Source organism: Thermobia domestica, chromosome 9 (genome assembly GCF_964235325.1).
Source record: "Thermobia domestica chromosome 9, izTheDome1.hap1.1, whole genome shotgun sequence".
Classification (NCBI taxonomy): domain Eukaryota; kingdom Metazoa; phylum Arthropoda; class Insecta; order Zygentoma; family Lepismatidae; genus Thermobia; species Thermobia domestica.
Genome location: NC_137462.1, coordinates 186800297 through 186818674, shown reverse-complemented (window position 1 = coordinate 186818674; position 18378 = coordinate 186800297). Strand labels below are relative to the sequence as shown.

The 18378-nt window shown below is 34.6% G+C and overlaps 1 protein-coding gene across 13 annotated transcripts in view; it reads left to right on the top strand.

The window, feature by feature from the left end:
• RhoGEF2 (Rho guanine nucleotide exchange factor 2) overlaps positions 1–18149 on the top strand; it is a 656727-nt gene extending 638578 nt beyond the window's left edge. For 9 of the 13 annotated variants that reach the window (XM_081725662.1, XM_081725656.1, XM_081725654.1 and 6 more), the window contains 3 exons: positions 434–653; positions 10429–10565; positions 16281–18149. In XM_081725662.1, the coding sequence (XP_081581788.1) occupies positions 434–653; positions 10429–10565; positions 16281–16427 (504 nt within the window). In that variant the 3' untranslated portion in view covers positions 16428–18149. The remainder of the gene's footprint in view (positions 1–433; positions 654–10428; positions 10566–16280) is intronic. The other 4 variants (XM_081725658.1, XM_081725660.1, XM_081725657.1 and 1 more) reach the window with 4 other exon arrangements.
• Positions 18150–18378: the final 229 nt, after the last annotated feature.

Below are 18378 nucleotides of genomic sequence, written 5' to 3'. Positions count from 1 at the left end.
TTGCTGCTTACTTTGAGAAATTTGTATGGCGTTTGGATAGTGCCTAAATGTAGAGGGCGATTATGTTGAAGAAAAAAATGAAGTTTATATTTCGGAGTATAATTGTAACTTGTTTTCTCTATCCACTTTTGCGACTTATTTGTTGACTTAACATAGTTTGAATTTGAATTTAAGTGCTGTTTCTTACTATTTAATAAAATTACTGTATATTCTTTAACAATTACGAGTGATACTTGATTGTATTCACAGGATTAAAGAATAAAGTTCTTTGTATGTGTGTGGAATGTATTTGACTTTGTATGTCTGCGAAATGTGTTTGAAATTCTTAATTATTAGTTCTTCCGTTTTTCTTTTTATCTTCAATTGATAAAACCTTAAATTGATATTGATATTAATATATATATATTCATGTATGTTTTTTTTAAAAAAATAGAAAATCATAAAGGAACGAGATGAAGAGAGAGAGAAACTGCGGCGAGAGTTACAAAGATCCCGAGAACAGCTTCACGTAATGCACGAATCTCGTCGTCATCATACACCTACTCCTCAGTCGCAGAGTCCAGCCCATTCCCGACCGAATAGCTTCATTTCTCTCGGAAGCTCCTGTGATGCAAGTGACCAAATGGAACAACATGATAGTGAAGAGGATGCCGGTAAGTTATATTTTCTTATTTAGATTTTGAGCCACTATTGAAAGTGTAAGTAATATTAATGGAATTTTTGTTTAGATTTTTAGACTTTCCTTTCGTTTGGTTTTTTGGTAGGTACGTATTGGAAAAAGAAAATAAAAACATCGTTTGTCTTCCCGCTAACTATTGCCACTAATGTATCTGAGTGAGTACCTATATAACTCTGTATCTAAATATACACATTACATAATAGTACATACATGCAATGATATCGAAGGAACAGCCACATACGATATATATATATATATATATATATATATATAATACTGGTAGAAGTACATTCAAGAATACCTCGTCAGATTCGAACTACAGAACGTGTATCTTAGATTGATGATCCCAGCTTATTGACCACTATAGAGGGCAGATTAATCACGGTGTCTGTACGGTCCATGTTGCTAGTAGCTTAAGGGTCATGAGACAATATTATGAGTGTAGTATATGGATTACGTTGTTAGAACAACGTCAGCAAACTCTTGTTGTGCAATTAAATAATTTCGAGCGTGGCCATATAGTGAATGGGGCTACGGGAGGCCTGGTTATAAAAAGAAAGAAAAAAGTCCAGTTTTACGTCCCACCATTATGTCGGGCAGGACTGTAATTATGAAAATAAATGAAGCTGTGGAACAAGAAAAGTGGGAAAACCTCGAGAAAACCCACGTACACGATGTTTGGCCACCACAAGTCCCATTTAGGTCGGGTTATTTTTCCTAAGAATTTCCGTTCGCATGGGTCGTGACTAGTGTTGTAAAATTTCCGGAAATTTTGAACCTGTTGGTAAAAAAACGTTTTTTTCCGGTTTCTTTCCGGAAAATTTGGAAAAAATTGGGAAAATAAAAATCTTCGTTATAGGTTAATTGTACTAGTAATAGAGCCGTTTTATTTTCGAACACGTAAAAAATGTAAGTTGAGAAATTTCAATATTGCGAATATTTAAAAAAGAAGCATTCGAAAATAAAATTGTTTTAATTATTCTTGAAAGTTAATAGTCTGCACTCATTTCTTTTATGTGCATTTTAATCGTTTATTCGTGGTTGTGCATTAATTACAGAACTTTTACAGTTGCATACACATCTACTATAATGAAGCGTTTCTGTTGCAATAAATAGGGGCTCTTGAATGAAACTGAGTTCTTAATGTGCTATTTGATCTACTGAAATTTTGTTAATTTTAACCAAATTACTTCTTCAAAGAAAGAGCAGTCGGCAAATTTCACTAATACTCATGCACTAAGACATATAATTACTATGACTTAATATTCTAATATAGAGACTTTTTTATATAAACTTTATGTACAAAATTTTATACGTAAACAACAACTTGTTTTCTAGTGCCACAAATTATTTATAAGGTGAAAGTGACTGTATTTGTAACTTAACAACTCTTGAACCACCAGACCGACCTCAATAAAATTTTCAACATAAATGAGGTTCCGCGACGCTTTTATCATTTCACTTTGAAGGTGCCACTTGGAGGAAGGAAGGGGTCATATATATTGAAAATGACCGATATTAGGTCGAATCCATAGTTTTCGGGGACGTTGAGATGAACAGCGACACTTCCGATTCCGTTTAAATAAAAATTGAGGTTCGCAACTTGGGGGGGGGGGGGAGATGAGAGATAAATGAATTATTGAAAAAATCCAAATTCATCCCCGCAACTTGGGAGCGGGGAGATATGTATATAAAAATGATCGAAAATGACCGATATTAATGTCGAATCCATACTTTTTGGGGTCACTGAGGTAAATAGTGACACTTCCGATGCCGTTAAAATCCAAATTCATCCCCGCAACTTGAAGGCGGGGAGATAGATAAAAACAATCGAAAATAACCGATATTAGTATCGAATCCATTGTTTTTGGGGTCGATAACCGATATTAGTATCGAATCCATTGTTTTGGGGGTCGCTGAGATGAACAGTAACGCTTACGATGTTGTTTAAATCCAAATTCAGCGCCGTAACTTGGGGTAGGGAGAAGGGGTAGATACATAAAAACGATTAAAAATGCGGATACTAGTGTCGAATCCATAGTTTTCGAGGTCGCTGAGATGAACAGTGACACTTCCGATGCCGTTTAAATCCAAATTCAGCTTCTATTAATACTCCTAAAGGGAGAGGGTGACATGTAAAAGTAATTGAAAATGGCCGATACTAGTTCGAATTCATAGTTTTTGGGGACCATAAGTTCATTGGTGACAATTTTGGTGCCCTTTGTGTCCAAAATGAAACATTCTTCCCGTGCAAAGAAGGGTATTCTGCTAGTCTTGAATAATAACGAACGCAAATTTCACATGTTAAAAATTTTAATATATTTTTCGCCGCTCAAATTTGCGCACTTTTACAGTGTATGTGTAAATAAGATCCTCTCTCTTTCTGAGTTGTTCGAAAAATATACAAATAATAAAGAAGGATTTTTACTAAAAATCAGGAAACTATAAAGTAAAATTGAAGCCTGTTGCTTTAAGTATTTTTGATGCTAGCGAAATACATTATATATATGCTGCAGACACATTACAGCAAATAAGATTAGTATCAGGAGAAGAAATAGTTTTTAAATTCCCGATTTTTGCGAATATTTCCGAACAAAAGATTTTTTCTAATGGGTTCAAAGTTTCCAGAAATTTCACAGCACAAGAAGATACTATCTACATAGGATATATATTTGATTTTTAACATACTGGTATTAACTAAAATGAATTTGGCCCTGTTATTTTAATTTCATAAGATTGCTTAAGATAATTTAAATGTGTCTATATCAGTTAATCTAACTAGGATTATATTTTAGTATCTTTTGTGGGCATCACGGTGCTAACTTTAAAGGACTGGTGCACATATATTTGTTGCTACAAATTTTCCCTATTCTAATACAAGAAACGTAATAGTTTTCATTTTAAAACCATAATGTAGTAAAATATTCGAAAATTTCAATTTTTCCCAAATTTTCCGTTTTTTCCAAGCTCGTGAAAAACAGTAAAAAACTGTTTTTTTTACCCAAAATTTCCGTTTTTTTTTTTTTCTTTTCTTTTCTTTCAAGCCTTTACAATACTAGGATTACGTGTTGGAATCTGTCGATGGTGCAGAGAATTGAAGACAAGACATTTCCACAACAGACATGCCCCGCAATTTATCTGGGCGCTCCCGCACAAAAGGGCCGTCCGGGTCTCCCACACGGACAGAACGGCGACTGCCAGTACAATCAACTCACTTGTCTACTTAGCTACCGCGTGCGTCTTTGTACTTGTCTTTTATTCGATTCCCAGCTGGATAACGTTAGAAAACTGAATTCATTCCGGTAGTTCAAATTCCATTTTAAACTTGGGGCCGCGGTGGCTCAGTGGTAGAGCGTTCACCTCTGGTGCTAGGGGTCTCGGGTTCAAACCCTGCTCCCGCCAAGTGAACTTTGTGGTGGACAAACACCGTGTGCGTGGGTTTTCTCGGGGTTCTCCCGTTTCCTCCCACTTTCTTCATTCCACCATTTCATTCATTTCTCATAATCACCGTCTCCTTTAGCCTAACCGGCATAACCGTGGGACGTTAAACTCAAAGATTTCATTTCATTTTCCATTTTAAACTTTAAACCCACGTCTGATACAGTTTTGATGCTGAAAGGGAAGACGCTAACTTCAGTAAGCAAGCAAGCTCATAAAATCAGATTTACAATGCCTTTCTATTTGAATACACAGATTATAAATAATTGATGGTTGGAAGCAGGTCTGCGTTACTCGTTCCTTTCACATTATTATCCCTGTCTTTTCTCATCACTGATATTATTTTCAGTGGAGTAGTGAGGCGACTGGAAGACTGTAGTATTTAGCGATGAGTGTCGTTTCTGTCTCGGGCACAGTGACGAATGGAGTGAACGCCTTCTACCTGGTCTGCTAGTATTTCAGACTTAAGCTTTATCAGTGTCGGATGATACCTCATCTACGGCAACGACCATTATCTAGCTACGCTATATTTTCAGCAAGTATGGGATAACTTAAGATAGATATTCACATAAATGTATGACAGGCTCCCTGCCCGTTAAAGTGAGTTTTTAAAGGTTTTTTTTGAATAGTCTGTATAACATACTAGGTATGTCTCTTGGGCTTCATATTGGGATCACTAACATCACCTTCTTGTGTATTAATTTTTTGCCAAATCGGTGAATTCCTACTGACTACTTGAAAGAGTTTCCACGACTGTATGGTAACAGTGATAGTGATACATACATAGGATGATTCAAGTTGCAGTATACTTTTTCTCCCCAAAACAAACGTAGTTACGGCATATTAAACTTCATTTATGTAAATCAAGTTCAAGGCGTATGTTCTGGGATTTGCCGGGTCATAGCCGCCATCTCGTCATATAGAGCTTCAAACAACATGATAATTTACCATAGGTAACTAATTTCTTCTAGCTGTAATGATTCAGGAATTATTTACATGGATACCATCTTTGCGTCCTGCCAACGACAGTCCTGAAAATACAAAATAGGATCGAAGTGATCCTGATTTCCGCGTCATAGCTGCCGACTTCAACAACGAATCTTTCAAGGGGGTTTCAGTTTCCCCACGTTGATCTTCCTTCTTTGATAACCAAGGAAAAAAAAAAAAAAAAAAAAAAAAAAAAAAAAAAAAAAAAAAAAAAAAAAAAAGCAAGCCGTCCGAAAACTGTTACAGGCGTGGAATGTCAATGACGGTCCTAGTATTATTTAACAATAATATAACAACAAACAAACTGCGTTTATGAGCAGAATACATTGTCAGTTAGGTGTCTATTATGCGGATGTGCAAATCCACAAATAGCACACGTGCAGGATGGAAATGCATAAGAAATTAGCACAAGATGGCTCAAGTAGGCTGGTCGAATTCTGTATCGGGTTGTTACGTCAATAATAATAATAAGAGTTTCTCATTGTCTCAATACATTTTATTTTACAACGAAATATATTCCCATGCAAATGGTGAAATAAGCAGTGAGAACCACAGACACTGGAGTGCCACAAGCCGTGTTGTTAACTGGATTCACAAAAAGGTTCTGATTTGAAGCAAATGATGTCATTGGGCCATACTCCTTGACACCCACATTCACTTGTCGACGCTACCTCCAACTTCTTTAAGATAAAGTATTTCTGTCCCTCGTTATTTTCCGCAGGATAGGCTACTACTATCTTAAGTATAAGAGTCGTCAAAGCTTGAATGTGCAGCTTCCTGTTCACTGATTTTGACATAGGTTCGTTGGCTGGCCAGCCAGATCACTCCACTTCATTCTCGTGAATGTGGAGTTACTTAAAATAACACGTTCACTCAGAAAACCTGCGTTACATGATACCATCTCTACTACTTCATGATAAAACATTACTAGCCCCCCCCAGCAGATGCTCATATAGTTCCACGCAGAGTGAATCTCTCACCTTCAAGTGTGATCGGCGTGGGAGACAACACATTGACCACATAATATAGTGCACTTATTCGTGGATGCTTCAGTACGAGGTGTCACCTTTTGTGTAAATAACTTTAGAACAGTTACAGCTATCAACAAGCTAATTAGATCATTACATTTGTGGGAAAATTTTGATGATGTTTGATACTTCACATGAACCCTCGCCACTTCAAAGTGTAACGCCGGTCCAATATGTTATATTTGAAAATGGTGTTCATGACTGAAATTACCCTAAAACATAGACTCCTAAGCTGAATTTCATAGGTGAATACGGAGCTGCCATAACGTCATCCATTCGGAAAGAGCGTTATATTGGAACTGTATTATGATTAGTACAAAGAAATCTCCAAGCGGAAATAAAAAGACTGGTTATTCATCCCCTCCCCTCCAAAAAAAAAAAAAAGTGAAAACATCACGCACGCACAAACATACACTACAAATACTAGAAAGGGAATAGGTAGAAAGGAAAGGAAGAGAGAAGGAGCTGTGAAACGTCCATGTGGGTGTTACGCTAAAACAGGCACAATCCTATAAATAGATCAAACTCTGCGAATATTTTCTCTGAAGAAATGATTGCTCTTCCTTCATTCTGTCCATTGTTCTAACTGTACCAGGGTTTGTAAAGTATTCTCTTACTTCGCAAGTTCCTCAAACGCTTAAAAGTGACTGCCTCGGTGTCGCCGCCTCCGTACAGAGTGTTGATGAACTCCGTGTCATAAATTTAGGTTTTTAATGAAATGGAAGAACAGAATTCAAATAAACATGGGTCGGAAAACGCTTCTTTGAAGTAATATAACCCGTCGAAAACGCGTAACATTACATTTTAGAACTCACAGGCTCGAAAATTATACACCTCGCAGGCGGTTCAAGGAATTATACAGGAACTAGTGTATACTGTATCTAAATAGCTATGTTTGAAAATGCTGTGGTATCCATGCAATGAGTACTCAGCTAGTACTTAGTAGTGTGTGCCCGTACCCAGCTTACTTTATACAATTTGTTACGTCGGTACCGGGGGATTGTGAAATATGGGTGTTTAGATAGAGCATACTAGTTCCTGTAATTCCTCAAAACACTTGCGAGAACTTCTATAATTTTCAAACTAGAGTTTTAAAACGTGATGTTCCGCATGTTCGGCGGTCTAGAACTCTTTTCGATCCATGTTTATTTGAGTTTATTATATTATTTTTCTTATATTTTATATATATTATTTTTTTTCTTAATAAAAAGCAACAGAAAATAAGCTAAACATGTAATTCAACTTCATCTTACCTTATTTGAGTTTTATTCTAATTCTGATTTACATTTGTAAATCCTTAACTTCCCTTAAAACCCACCCCTTTACATAACCGATTTAGATGAAAATGTTGGATGGTTAACTTAAAGACGTTTCGCTAATATATTTCACATGACAAAAACAAAGGACTTCCGAAGCGGAAAACTAACCCACCCAGCTGGACGTTTCACAAGTAATTTTTTTATACTTTGTTTAGTCCGTGTGATTGATTGTTCCCTCGTTTCTCTCTCCTCTCTCTCTCTCTCTCTCTATCTATCTATCTATCTATCTATCTATCTATATATATATATATATATATATATATATTAGGATGGTCCTTGTTTTTTCGAGTTTTCTTTGAGTCTCACCCCCCAAAAATAGCACCATATCAGACCAAAGTAACCCATGAGGAAAAAAAAAACAAATAATATTAAATGCTGCTCCAAGCGACATCAAATTCTGGATGCATCTACCAGAGGGAGTGATACCGTATCTTGGGTAGATGTAATAGAGATAGAACAGCATCTATTGCTGTATAGTACCATCATGGCAATTTGTAATAGGAAAGGATCATGTAACATCGTTTTATTATTATTATTATTCTGCAACACAAACACATCTGACGTTATTTCCAACTTATCTCTAATCATTTAATAGTTATTACAGTTATTATCTTCGTAATATCTGCTTATTTACTTACAGTTGTCTTTCTAAATGTACAACGTACGGTACCTTTGCCTCATATTCATATTGTAAATGCATTCAAAACCCAAGGTCACATGCAGCACCACTTAATATTTCTCAATTGAGCTAATTTTTCTCATGGATTACTTTGGTTTTACATGGAACCATTTTATAGGGTAAGACACACACACACACACACACACACACACAAAAAAAAAAAGAAAAAAAAGTAGGGACTTGAAGTTTTTGTTTTAACGATAATATCGAAAACTTGAAAAAGGCAAAGTAAAGTTTATAGAATTACCTAAATATATGATAGAAGACCATATTTGATGTTTTAAATCGCGAAATAACGCGAGTTTGATACTTTTTACAAAATAACACCGAAATACACTGCATAAAGCGATAGATTCGCGAAATCGCCATGTTGGCCAGTAATACTAACAAAATAACACAAGTTAGTTGCCATAAACTACATTTACTTGCCAATCTATGGGGAAAAGAAGTGAACAAACTGAATACAGTTGTGGTTAAAATGAAGTCCGCATTTTTGAATATACAGTAAAGGAAGCATTTGTATTTTCAGTTCTCCAGGAGGAATACCCGAATGAATAAAAAGCTCCTTTGTTAGTTCGTAGCCCCGTCCAGACAAGATGGAGTTCGTGGTTCCGTGCTGTTTTTTATTTAGCAACTTACATAGAAGATGCTGTGAAATGTATTTCAAATGCTACAATGAATTTTCTTTCCAATCTGAGCCCGGAAGAAGTGAGCACGGTGAAAACTTTAGCAATTTTTGTGCAGGATCATGCCTCGGATCTAGTTCAGACCATTGAATTTTGGAAGAATCGATGTACGCCAGTGCCCACCTTCTGGTCAGTAAGTTTCAAGATCTTAAATATGGCGTCCGCACCGTTAAAGATGGAATCTTCTCCGGTTTAACGACTTCAGCATTGTCGAATTTGCCACAATGTGAGAGAGAAAATCTTACAAGAATGTTCACGAGTGTGAGTCTGGTGTTACTGAAGAAACTGAAAAATCTCATGGAAACTGGTCCTTCTAAAGACGCGTTCCAGTTGCTACACTAAGTGTTCAACCCTCAGTGTACTCTTGAAAATACTGTAACACCTGAAATTTTAAAGGAACTGAAACGGGTTGAATAAACTGTCACCTCCAGAGTTTGCTAAAGTCTACTTAACGTTGAAAGATAGCATGAGAAGATCGGTAGATGACGGGAAAGAAGTGAATCTCTAGGAAACCTTCCTTGTACTGCAAAATGAACACAAAGATTTTGCTGCTGTGCTCTTGAAGCAATATCTTTGCCAGCTTCCAACGTTGATTCTGAAAGATATTTTTCAGAATAGAACTCCGTAGTTACGGTGAGGAGGCAAAAACGTAAAGAAGAAAATGTAGAAATATTGATAGTTTTGTCCTTTGAAAAATAAGAAACATTGAAGAAGCTATAAATTCGCCATTAAGTGAAAATGTGTGTTGATAATGATATGAATTGCGTTTTAAATACGTATATTGTGAATTGATTTTAATTTTCAAGTGAAGAAAATGTTAAGAAACACTATGCTATGAATTGCGTTTTAGATAAGTATATTGTGAATTGATTTTTTTAAGTGAAGAAAATGTTAAGAAATACTGCAGTGTGGTTTTCAGTCGATATATATATTCAAATCATACATTAAATAAATCCAAGTTCAGGAGAGATATCGAGCCATCTTTTCTCAAATGTGAGTCCAAAAATATAATTTATTATTTTAAATTTAGAATAAAGTATAAAACTATTCGTTTAATTTTAAAATTATATTTTATTTTAATTAGCTTCCACAGACCACTTTCGCTATGATCACAATATACTTGCTTTCCAAACCATTACAAAATAAAACAAACAACCAGTATTTGTTTGTATTAAATCGTGAAAAATAACACCGATTTCAGGGATAAAATAAAACGAAAACTTCACGTCCCTACTCATAAGTCGAAGAGTAAGGATCATCCTTACATACATACATACATACATACATTCATACACATACACACACACACACACACACACACACGCATATATAGAATATTGGTAACTAACTAAATTTAAGTCACTGTCTGAGAGATAACCAAACATGCATGTTTGCAGTATTTTCTGGCTTTCTTGTTAAAAAAAATATTTTTTTAATAGTATGTATCATTAAACTATATATTTGAAATGTTCCATTTAGATTCCTGATTTGTATGGCAACAATATTTTAAGTGCATGTAGTTTGTTTTTAATTTTTTATTTGTTGTTTTGGGTAGTACTCATCACGCCTTTTTTTGTTTTTAATACCATTTCCAAGTAGTAAATAGTAGTAGTTCTGTTGGCAGGTATGCAAAGGTTGGCAGTTAAGTCGGAACTCAGCGAACAAATCGAACCTCCGTCTTCTACAACCAAAGAAGCAGAAGGTGTTGTAGAAACAGCTGACGACAGTGTACCAGAAGTAAGTGTGAAGGTAAATGATCCATTCTAACTTCTCTAACCTGGGGGATCAAATACTTTCTTCAGGTGCGTATTTCTGAAGCAAAGATCCGAAGAGAGCCACTTCAATTGGTATTTTCTTTCTGAAAGGTTTGCAACTTTTGCTTAACACACTTTCCAGTAACACTTTCCCATATAATGAATACATATTTCGTTTCTCTGACAATTGCTCTGAACTTCTGAACTTTTCAGTTTGAAATGCAGCAAATTTAAAACGTTTGTGAAAAAAGCAAATTATAACTCATAGTATTTTTTTCTTGGTCTGTATTATTGTAATAGTGTTCGTAATACAGTTCGGTCCAAAAATAAATAAATATATATAAAGCTTGGTTCATGACTTTAATCAGAGGCTATTTACTCATGTAATATATCTTCATATTATTGCTTTACAATTTAGTTTACACTATTTAACATAGAAATGAATAATGTATGTCGCCCATTAGCCTTTTAAAGAACCTTAACTCTCTTTGGGATTGATGCAACAAGTTTCTCACATGTATCAGATTCGATTTCGCAGTATCAAACATGAACAGATTTTTCCATTCTGTTCTGTACCACAATAATAGTTGCTCAATTTGGAAGACATAATAAACTCACAAATTTCCGATGTGGTTCATATCGTGTTGGCCGGCCACCATCACCTCTGAATACCCAGTTCTGACGCGCACTGTTTGACAACCCTAGATCGATGGCACGATGTATTGTTATCTTGAAAAATGAATGGTCCAAGTTATAAACTATTGAAATGGTCCATAGCTGTATTCAAAAGCTTCTTCTTCAGTATCTCAGTATGATAAACTATCGATTGGACCTGTGCACACTTTTTCTTCCTACTCCTTTGGAACACATTACTCTCCATAGCATTACAATTTCATTGAACCTTTTAGTCTCCATGATGCACTCTTGCTTTAACTCTTCTTCCCGCTCCATCCACGGTTTTACATCACTATCATTCCTGAAAACATTGAACTTGTTCTCATCTAGAGAAATTACCGCTTTCCAATCATCAACTGTTCACTTTCCAAACATATACACGAATCTTTTTCTGTTCTTGATGTGCTTATGTGTTAAACGAGGCTTCCTTACGGGCGGTTTCTTTTTAATATTCATGTCTTAACACTATACTCTCACCTAAATCCTCCTTTATCTTCGCAGCAACCTGCCTTCAACTTAATTTTCTCTTTTGCTTCGCAATCCTTGTGATTGCTCTGCACAATCTCGGGTTTGACCATTTTTTACGTCCATACTGATGATATAGACGTAACATTCCAGTTTCTGTTTAGCGTTTTAAAACATTACGCACTGTTTTGTGGTCAATGCTTAACCTTCTTGCGATTGTCTCTATTCGATATTTCTTGCGACTTCAATTCCAAAATCATACATTGCTTGGAGATAGGTCGTTTTTCTTTCCCATCATGTAGAAACTAAAAATATATGACCAAATCACTGAATAACGGGTATTAACACAAATACATCTTTGTATTCACACAACCTGCTTTGTAATTTAGAATACAGTCTTCAAACTTCTCAATATGCATTCTTTTCGCACTGTTGTGCCTCATAGCGAACAGCTTACTGAAAAATGGCTGGAATCAAACAATGGCACCATCTAGGGCAAGCACTTTGGAACTTCACATTCTTGCCATCTAGTATTCGTACAGTACTCTAAATGGCATGTTTTTGATGTCAATACGCTTCAGTTTCGTCGTTAATGAATATTTCTGAGCATCGAAAAAAAAATTACAGATTAAATATATATTCCCCCTAAATAAACACACGACTGAGAAAATTAATCGATTATATCAGACAACAGTAAAAACTGCTGCAAACGATTTAGAAATATAACACCATTATCCTTCATTCAAATTTGTTGGGATATTTTGCTGAACCGAACTGTAGTATAAAATAGTAGTAGTTGATTTCCTCAAATTTTGGACACGTAATTTATTCATAGACGTTCAGATTTTTTCTTAAGACGCCCATATTTCATATTTATGTGCAAAATATCAGTAATCGAACTGACCAGTCACTGTCTACGCAGTAGTGAGATAAAGATCGGCAGAGTCATTTTTCTTAAATTCTAGATCCTTACTAAGAAAGAGATCTTAAAATCTATAACTTAACAGTTGAAAAGAGATGAATTTAAACAGAAGGTAGTGTGACCACACTAAACTTTCTCACTTCTGTTAAAATTTATTCTTGAATAATACCATGCTCTTGATTTATTGCTGCAAGCTTTCTTTATGAAATACGAATAAAATTCTTAAAAGTATTTTTCGAAAAATTGACTGATCAAAATTCATTTTAACAATGAACTACTGTTGCTATAATTTTCTTCTACATTATACATTATTATACTATTTTGTAAGGATATTTTTAAAATTTTGATGTTTATGAAGTATAACATCAATTATTATTATTATTATTATTATTATTATTATTATTATTACTACTACTACTACTACTACTACTACTACTACTACTACTACTACTACTACTACTACTACTACTACTACTACTACTACTACTACTACTACTACTACTACTACTACTACTACTACTACTACTACTACTACTACTACTACTACTACTACTACTACTACTACTACTACTACTACTACTACTACTACTACTACTACTACTACTACTACTACTACTACTACTACTACTACTACTACTACTACTACTACTACTACTACTACTACTACTACTACTACTACTACTACTACTACTACTACTACTACTACTACTACTACTACTACTACTACTACTACTACTACTACTACTACTACTACTACTACTACTACTACTACTACTACTACTACTACTACTACTACTACTACTACTCCTCCTCCTCCAGAAAAAGCTAAGTCTTACTAGTACCTAACCATTCTGGATTATTTAGAGATAAATGAATTATTCAGTGTGTATGGTTGTTAATGAAGTATTAACAGAATAGTAGAAGACGTTTTCGAAAATTGGTCCAAACACACATCCCTGCACTATCAAGCTGTTTATTATTATTATTATTCCATATTGTAGGGTTATTAAAATATTTATTTATGAAATATGTGGAAAATTAGTTCAAAAAAATATCGAAATACAACCCAGAACATCAGTAAGCGTTTATTAGAGAACAGAAGTGATAACCTGTATTTAGTGCCATTGTATGAAATCTTCAAATCTAGAATATCGTCTCGAATTTCGATACGTGAAACAGTGTGGTTTTAAGTCTCTGCACATACGAACTGAGAGTTGCGTACGTACTTTAAAATTCCATTGCATTTTTACAACAACAGAACTTTATCTTCTTCTTATCCCATTGGAAGTTGGAACTATCGCGCTTGAAGTTTTGAATTGAAGCGAATTTGTGTGCGAGACGTAGAGTATTAGAGACATTGCCAGAATATGTAAAATATTACATTAAATACGCATAACATATAAAATCATTGTAGTTTATATTAATAATTTCATGGAATGTTCATAATGATTTTTTTTTTATGCTGACTGATAAATATATATATAATTTATTTTTAAAGGCAAAGAACTCGTAGAGAAGCACCAATATAATTCTCTCTTCCATGAACGTTGATCACTTCTACATAAATTCTTGTTTGATTCCGTTTTTGTCGAGCGAATCGGTAGCATACAAGAGTGTGCCAAGAAACAGCAACAAATGTAACAAATTAGATCAGCATCGATATATTTTATACAAACGGAACTATCATTATGAACATTAACTTCACTTTCGTTTAGAAGTCCACTTCATAAAGTTTTTTCAAATAGAATTTCTATTGTAATGAACTTCGAAATAATGTCTTTAACGTATAAATTAAACAATAATCTGTACATTACAGAAAACTTATTTTCAAAGTTTAATTCAGGCTTGCCTTACCGAAAATCGTGCTGCTCCCCTTGCTGTAAAGAAAGTGAAGAATTAATAACATTCACTACACTCCCCCACTGCAAATATTAAATCCTCACGTTCCAGTTATTGGTTGCTATTGAGCTATTTACAAACATTTAAAACGTGTTGAGAGTATAGTGAAAAGTCAAGATTTCGTACAGAGACCAAACTAACCTTCAGGCTGACATTCCTGTTTTTTCATTCCACCTCTTCTTGAAAATTTGCCCTCCATCCAGCCTAAAGAAAATGCGAGCAGAAATTCTGACTGAAAGAAAAGTAAAAATTACAACATATTCCTCTTTTAACAATATTTTAGGTTTATTTAGTAAATTAGGTTTTGATTTTAAATTGAGTATATACTTTGGTTCTAAACGACAGTTATTAACTTTACTTACAAGTTTCCTGAAATTTAATGAAAACGGTGGCTTTTAGTGTTTTCCGCTGCTAGTGCCCAATTATTTAAACGGTTTGGTGTTTGTCTTTGAAATAACCCACATTAAGTACTTATTAAAAGTTGATTTTAATGATTCAAATGGTAACATTTTTTTATTGTTCATTCTTCTAAAAAAATTGTTTAGAAATTGAAAGAGTAATGTAATTTAACAAGTTTCATTTTTAGAAGTAAATACAGTAGTAAACATGAAGAGTGCTGTAAAAATGTGGCTTTACATAATATGGAAAGAAAGTACGAACGTCGGTTCCGAGGATTCTTCGTTTCTCGAGCATCCCTAGAACATTTGTGGAGGTGCCTAGCATTCATACAAAGATGAGAGAAGAAAGAAAAAAGTTTTGGCAAGGACTTTATGAAGAATAAAAACGCGTAAAATTCCAAAATTTCACTGATCCATGTGCAAAGGATCAAAGTGGCAGAGTCCTTTTCACTGTAACTTTTCACTGTAACAAGGTGATGGTTCCTTTCTTAACTGAGAAATTCAACGAGCGTCAAGCATTTCCCCGTGCTATTTTCAGATAAACCTTTTCACACTTCTTGACTGCACAACAGTATGACGCAAGGAGATAAAGCACTGTTGCATGGCCACAAGCAAGAAGCAAAATATCAATTGAACCTCAAAACAGTGGCGAACATTTTCATCAAACAATCGGCCGTTCAATGGAACCTTCTCTTTATGAGTGAGAATTAGAAATTCAGCAAAGACTTTAATTTCTGAACTAAGTACAAACCTTTTATTTCAAAAACATGCTCTTAAATTTTCTAACTTCATTTGTTTTCTTTCCTTTTAAAATTTGTTAATCAAAAGGTTAGCGTTCAAAATGGTAGGGCGAGAACTACGATAGGAGGTTAGAACAATAAAATCTCCCTGTAAACGCCGCTGTACTCCAATTGAAAAATATTTTTCACTGTGGGGAAAGAATCCTCAGTTTTAATTTTAAAATATCAAACTATGTACATTTTCAGAAACGTTAGTTTTTTTAAGAATCCGAGACCCCAGATAAGGCTGGGATAAGTTAAAGCGTCCAACTGATTTTCAAAACCGAGCGCTCCTGGTGTGTGTATAGAACATTCGGTAGTTCCATATTCAGTATCTTTCTGGCAAGTAAAATCTTATTGTGCGTAGCGTAATCATGTTCATGCTTGGCTTTTAAGTGTCGAGTGGAAATGTTTTATTAGGCACCTTGTAAATTGCTGATAATTTTATTGAAACATTCTAAAGGAAAGGGAACGAAAGTAAGTCTGTATACAATACCAGAGGCATTGCCAGTGTAAACATTGCCTGTTCTGTATTTTTATTTATTGATCATGTGACTACTCCTTGTTTGCAGGTGTTTGTTGATGCCCTGGCCGAAGAAGCCGAAACTCATTCCGTTGCGGAAGACGAGTTAAAACCGCCAGAAGCCGCTGGGGGAGAAGCGAGCGACTGCGAGAAGTGCGACGACGCATTTGCGGTAGCAAGTGAAGAAGCCTTCTGATTGTGATACTGACAACCAGTTTCTGTAATTGTATCCAGTTACAATTGGAAGGTGAAGCTGAGCAGTGCATTAGTTTTTCAATGCGCTGTTTGTCATGTGCTAGTCGTTAAGTTTACGTAGGAGGTGCTGCATTAAATTAGGACTACGAAGACTTCGGTTATTTGTAAAAACAAAATTTTAACTTAAAATGCAAATGAAGTGTGGCCATTACTCTGCAAGCCGGATTTGCTGATGATGGATAAACACACACATAATAGCAACTTAATATGTTTATTGTATTATACAACCATAGATTATATTTGGGAGTAAATGTTTTGAATAATTGAGTTAGAAAGGTGAATGTTTCGTTCTTTTCTGGCTAGTTCTAAACTAGTAGTGCTTGAGAGTAAGAGGTGAATGATTGCTGTGAGGAGTTGAATGCATGTCGTACAATGTTCAGCTCGTACGTAATCGCGTTATGTATGGTAATTATATCACAACTGAATGTGTGCCAGTGAAAATGAAATTTTTAAAGCACTTTGTGATGTCTTCTGCCTACTAGGCGAATTGCACTCCTAATTTTTTCCTTGGCAGGCATGATCTTTAAAATAACGAAATAAGAAAAAAGGTGTGAATTCTAATGTAAGTGAAAGTTAAAGCCATTCTCATGCCTTTATTTAGTGCCTAGTACAAGACTACTCTCGTATTATACCTCGGTCCAGGTTTGTCAGCTGGTCAAACTGATCCATCTTCCTTGTACAGGGTCGGCAAACTGATATGCAGGGAGAACATTTCTGTTTGTTTCATTTTGTACATTATTGTTGTATTCATTATGAAGAGTCATTCAGGAGGTGTAAAGTACATAATTTTTGTTAATTATACATATATATATATATAAATATATAAATAAATAATTCTATATATATATATATATACATTACAGCTTTATCAAAAGAAAATTAGTTGTCAATGTTTCGTCTAGCAATTACGAAAAGCTCCTTGCATTGGCTAGAAGCTTTAGTATTCCTTGAGCTTCCCATTCCAAATAATGTTTGGTCTTATTATTTATTGTATAATGTATAAAGCTGACATGTAAACTGCAATATAAAGTACAATTGTATAAAAGATAGTTGATAGATCAACGCAAATTTGTGTTTTAATCTGAACGAAATAAGACGAAAGAATTAATCGTGAATTCAGTATAGTAATTATGATTTCAGTTGTCTCTGTTTTATATAATGTATTTATACAATTAGAACAATTTCTAGAAAGCTAGAATTTTAATTTCTGTACTCTCTTCTTAATAGAACATATAAAACGATTGCCTTATTTTAGTTCTGTGAACTTGAATCATTGTAACTACGGTGATGCAATCTAGAAATGTAAAAAAGAAAGAAAAAAGTGTTCTGTATATTGTAATATAACATGTAAACTAAGGCAGCATTTTTTAAAACTGAAGTGTCGGTACAGCGACACCAAAAAGTGCACATAGACACCGTTGGCCTTACTTTTTCTCCTGTATCTGTTTCTGATGAATGTTCAGAAGAATAACTGTATATTGTATTTTTTATTTGAACATGTTAATTTTTCATTGTATAGCACTGCCTCAAAGCAGACAACGTTTGAAGAAACCACTTAACATACACACTACAGAATACATTCTTACTGTACTATACATTCTAGAAATATGTATATAGACAGAAGGCATATAAATAAATATTATATATATATATATATATAAAATGTATGTTGTATATTATGTCAACTACATGCCTCATTTGCAAATCAAACAGGTAATTTTGAATTCGTGTAGAGGGAACACTGTGGCTCAGTGGTAGAGCGCTAGTTCCTGGTTTGATCCCGGCCAAGTAAGTTTGTGGTGGACAACATTGTATCCGTGAATTTTCTCGGGGTACTTCTTTCCTCCCGCAATATCATAACATCAGTTCTTCAATTATCATTTATTTGCCTT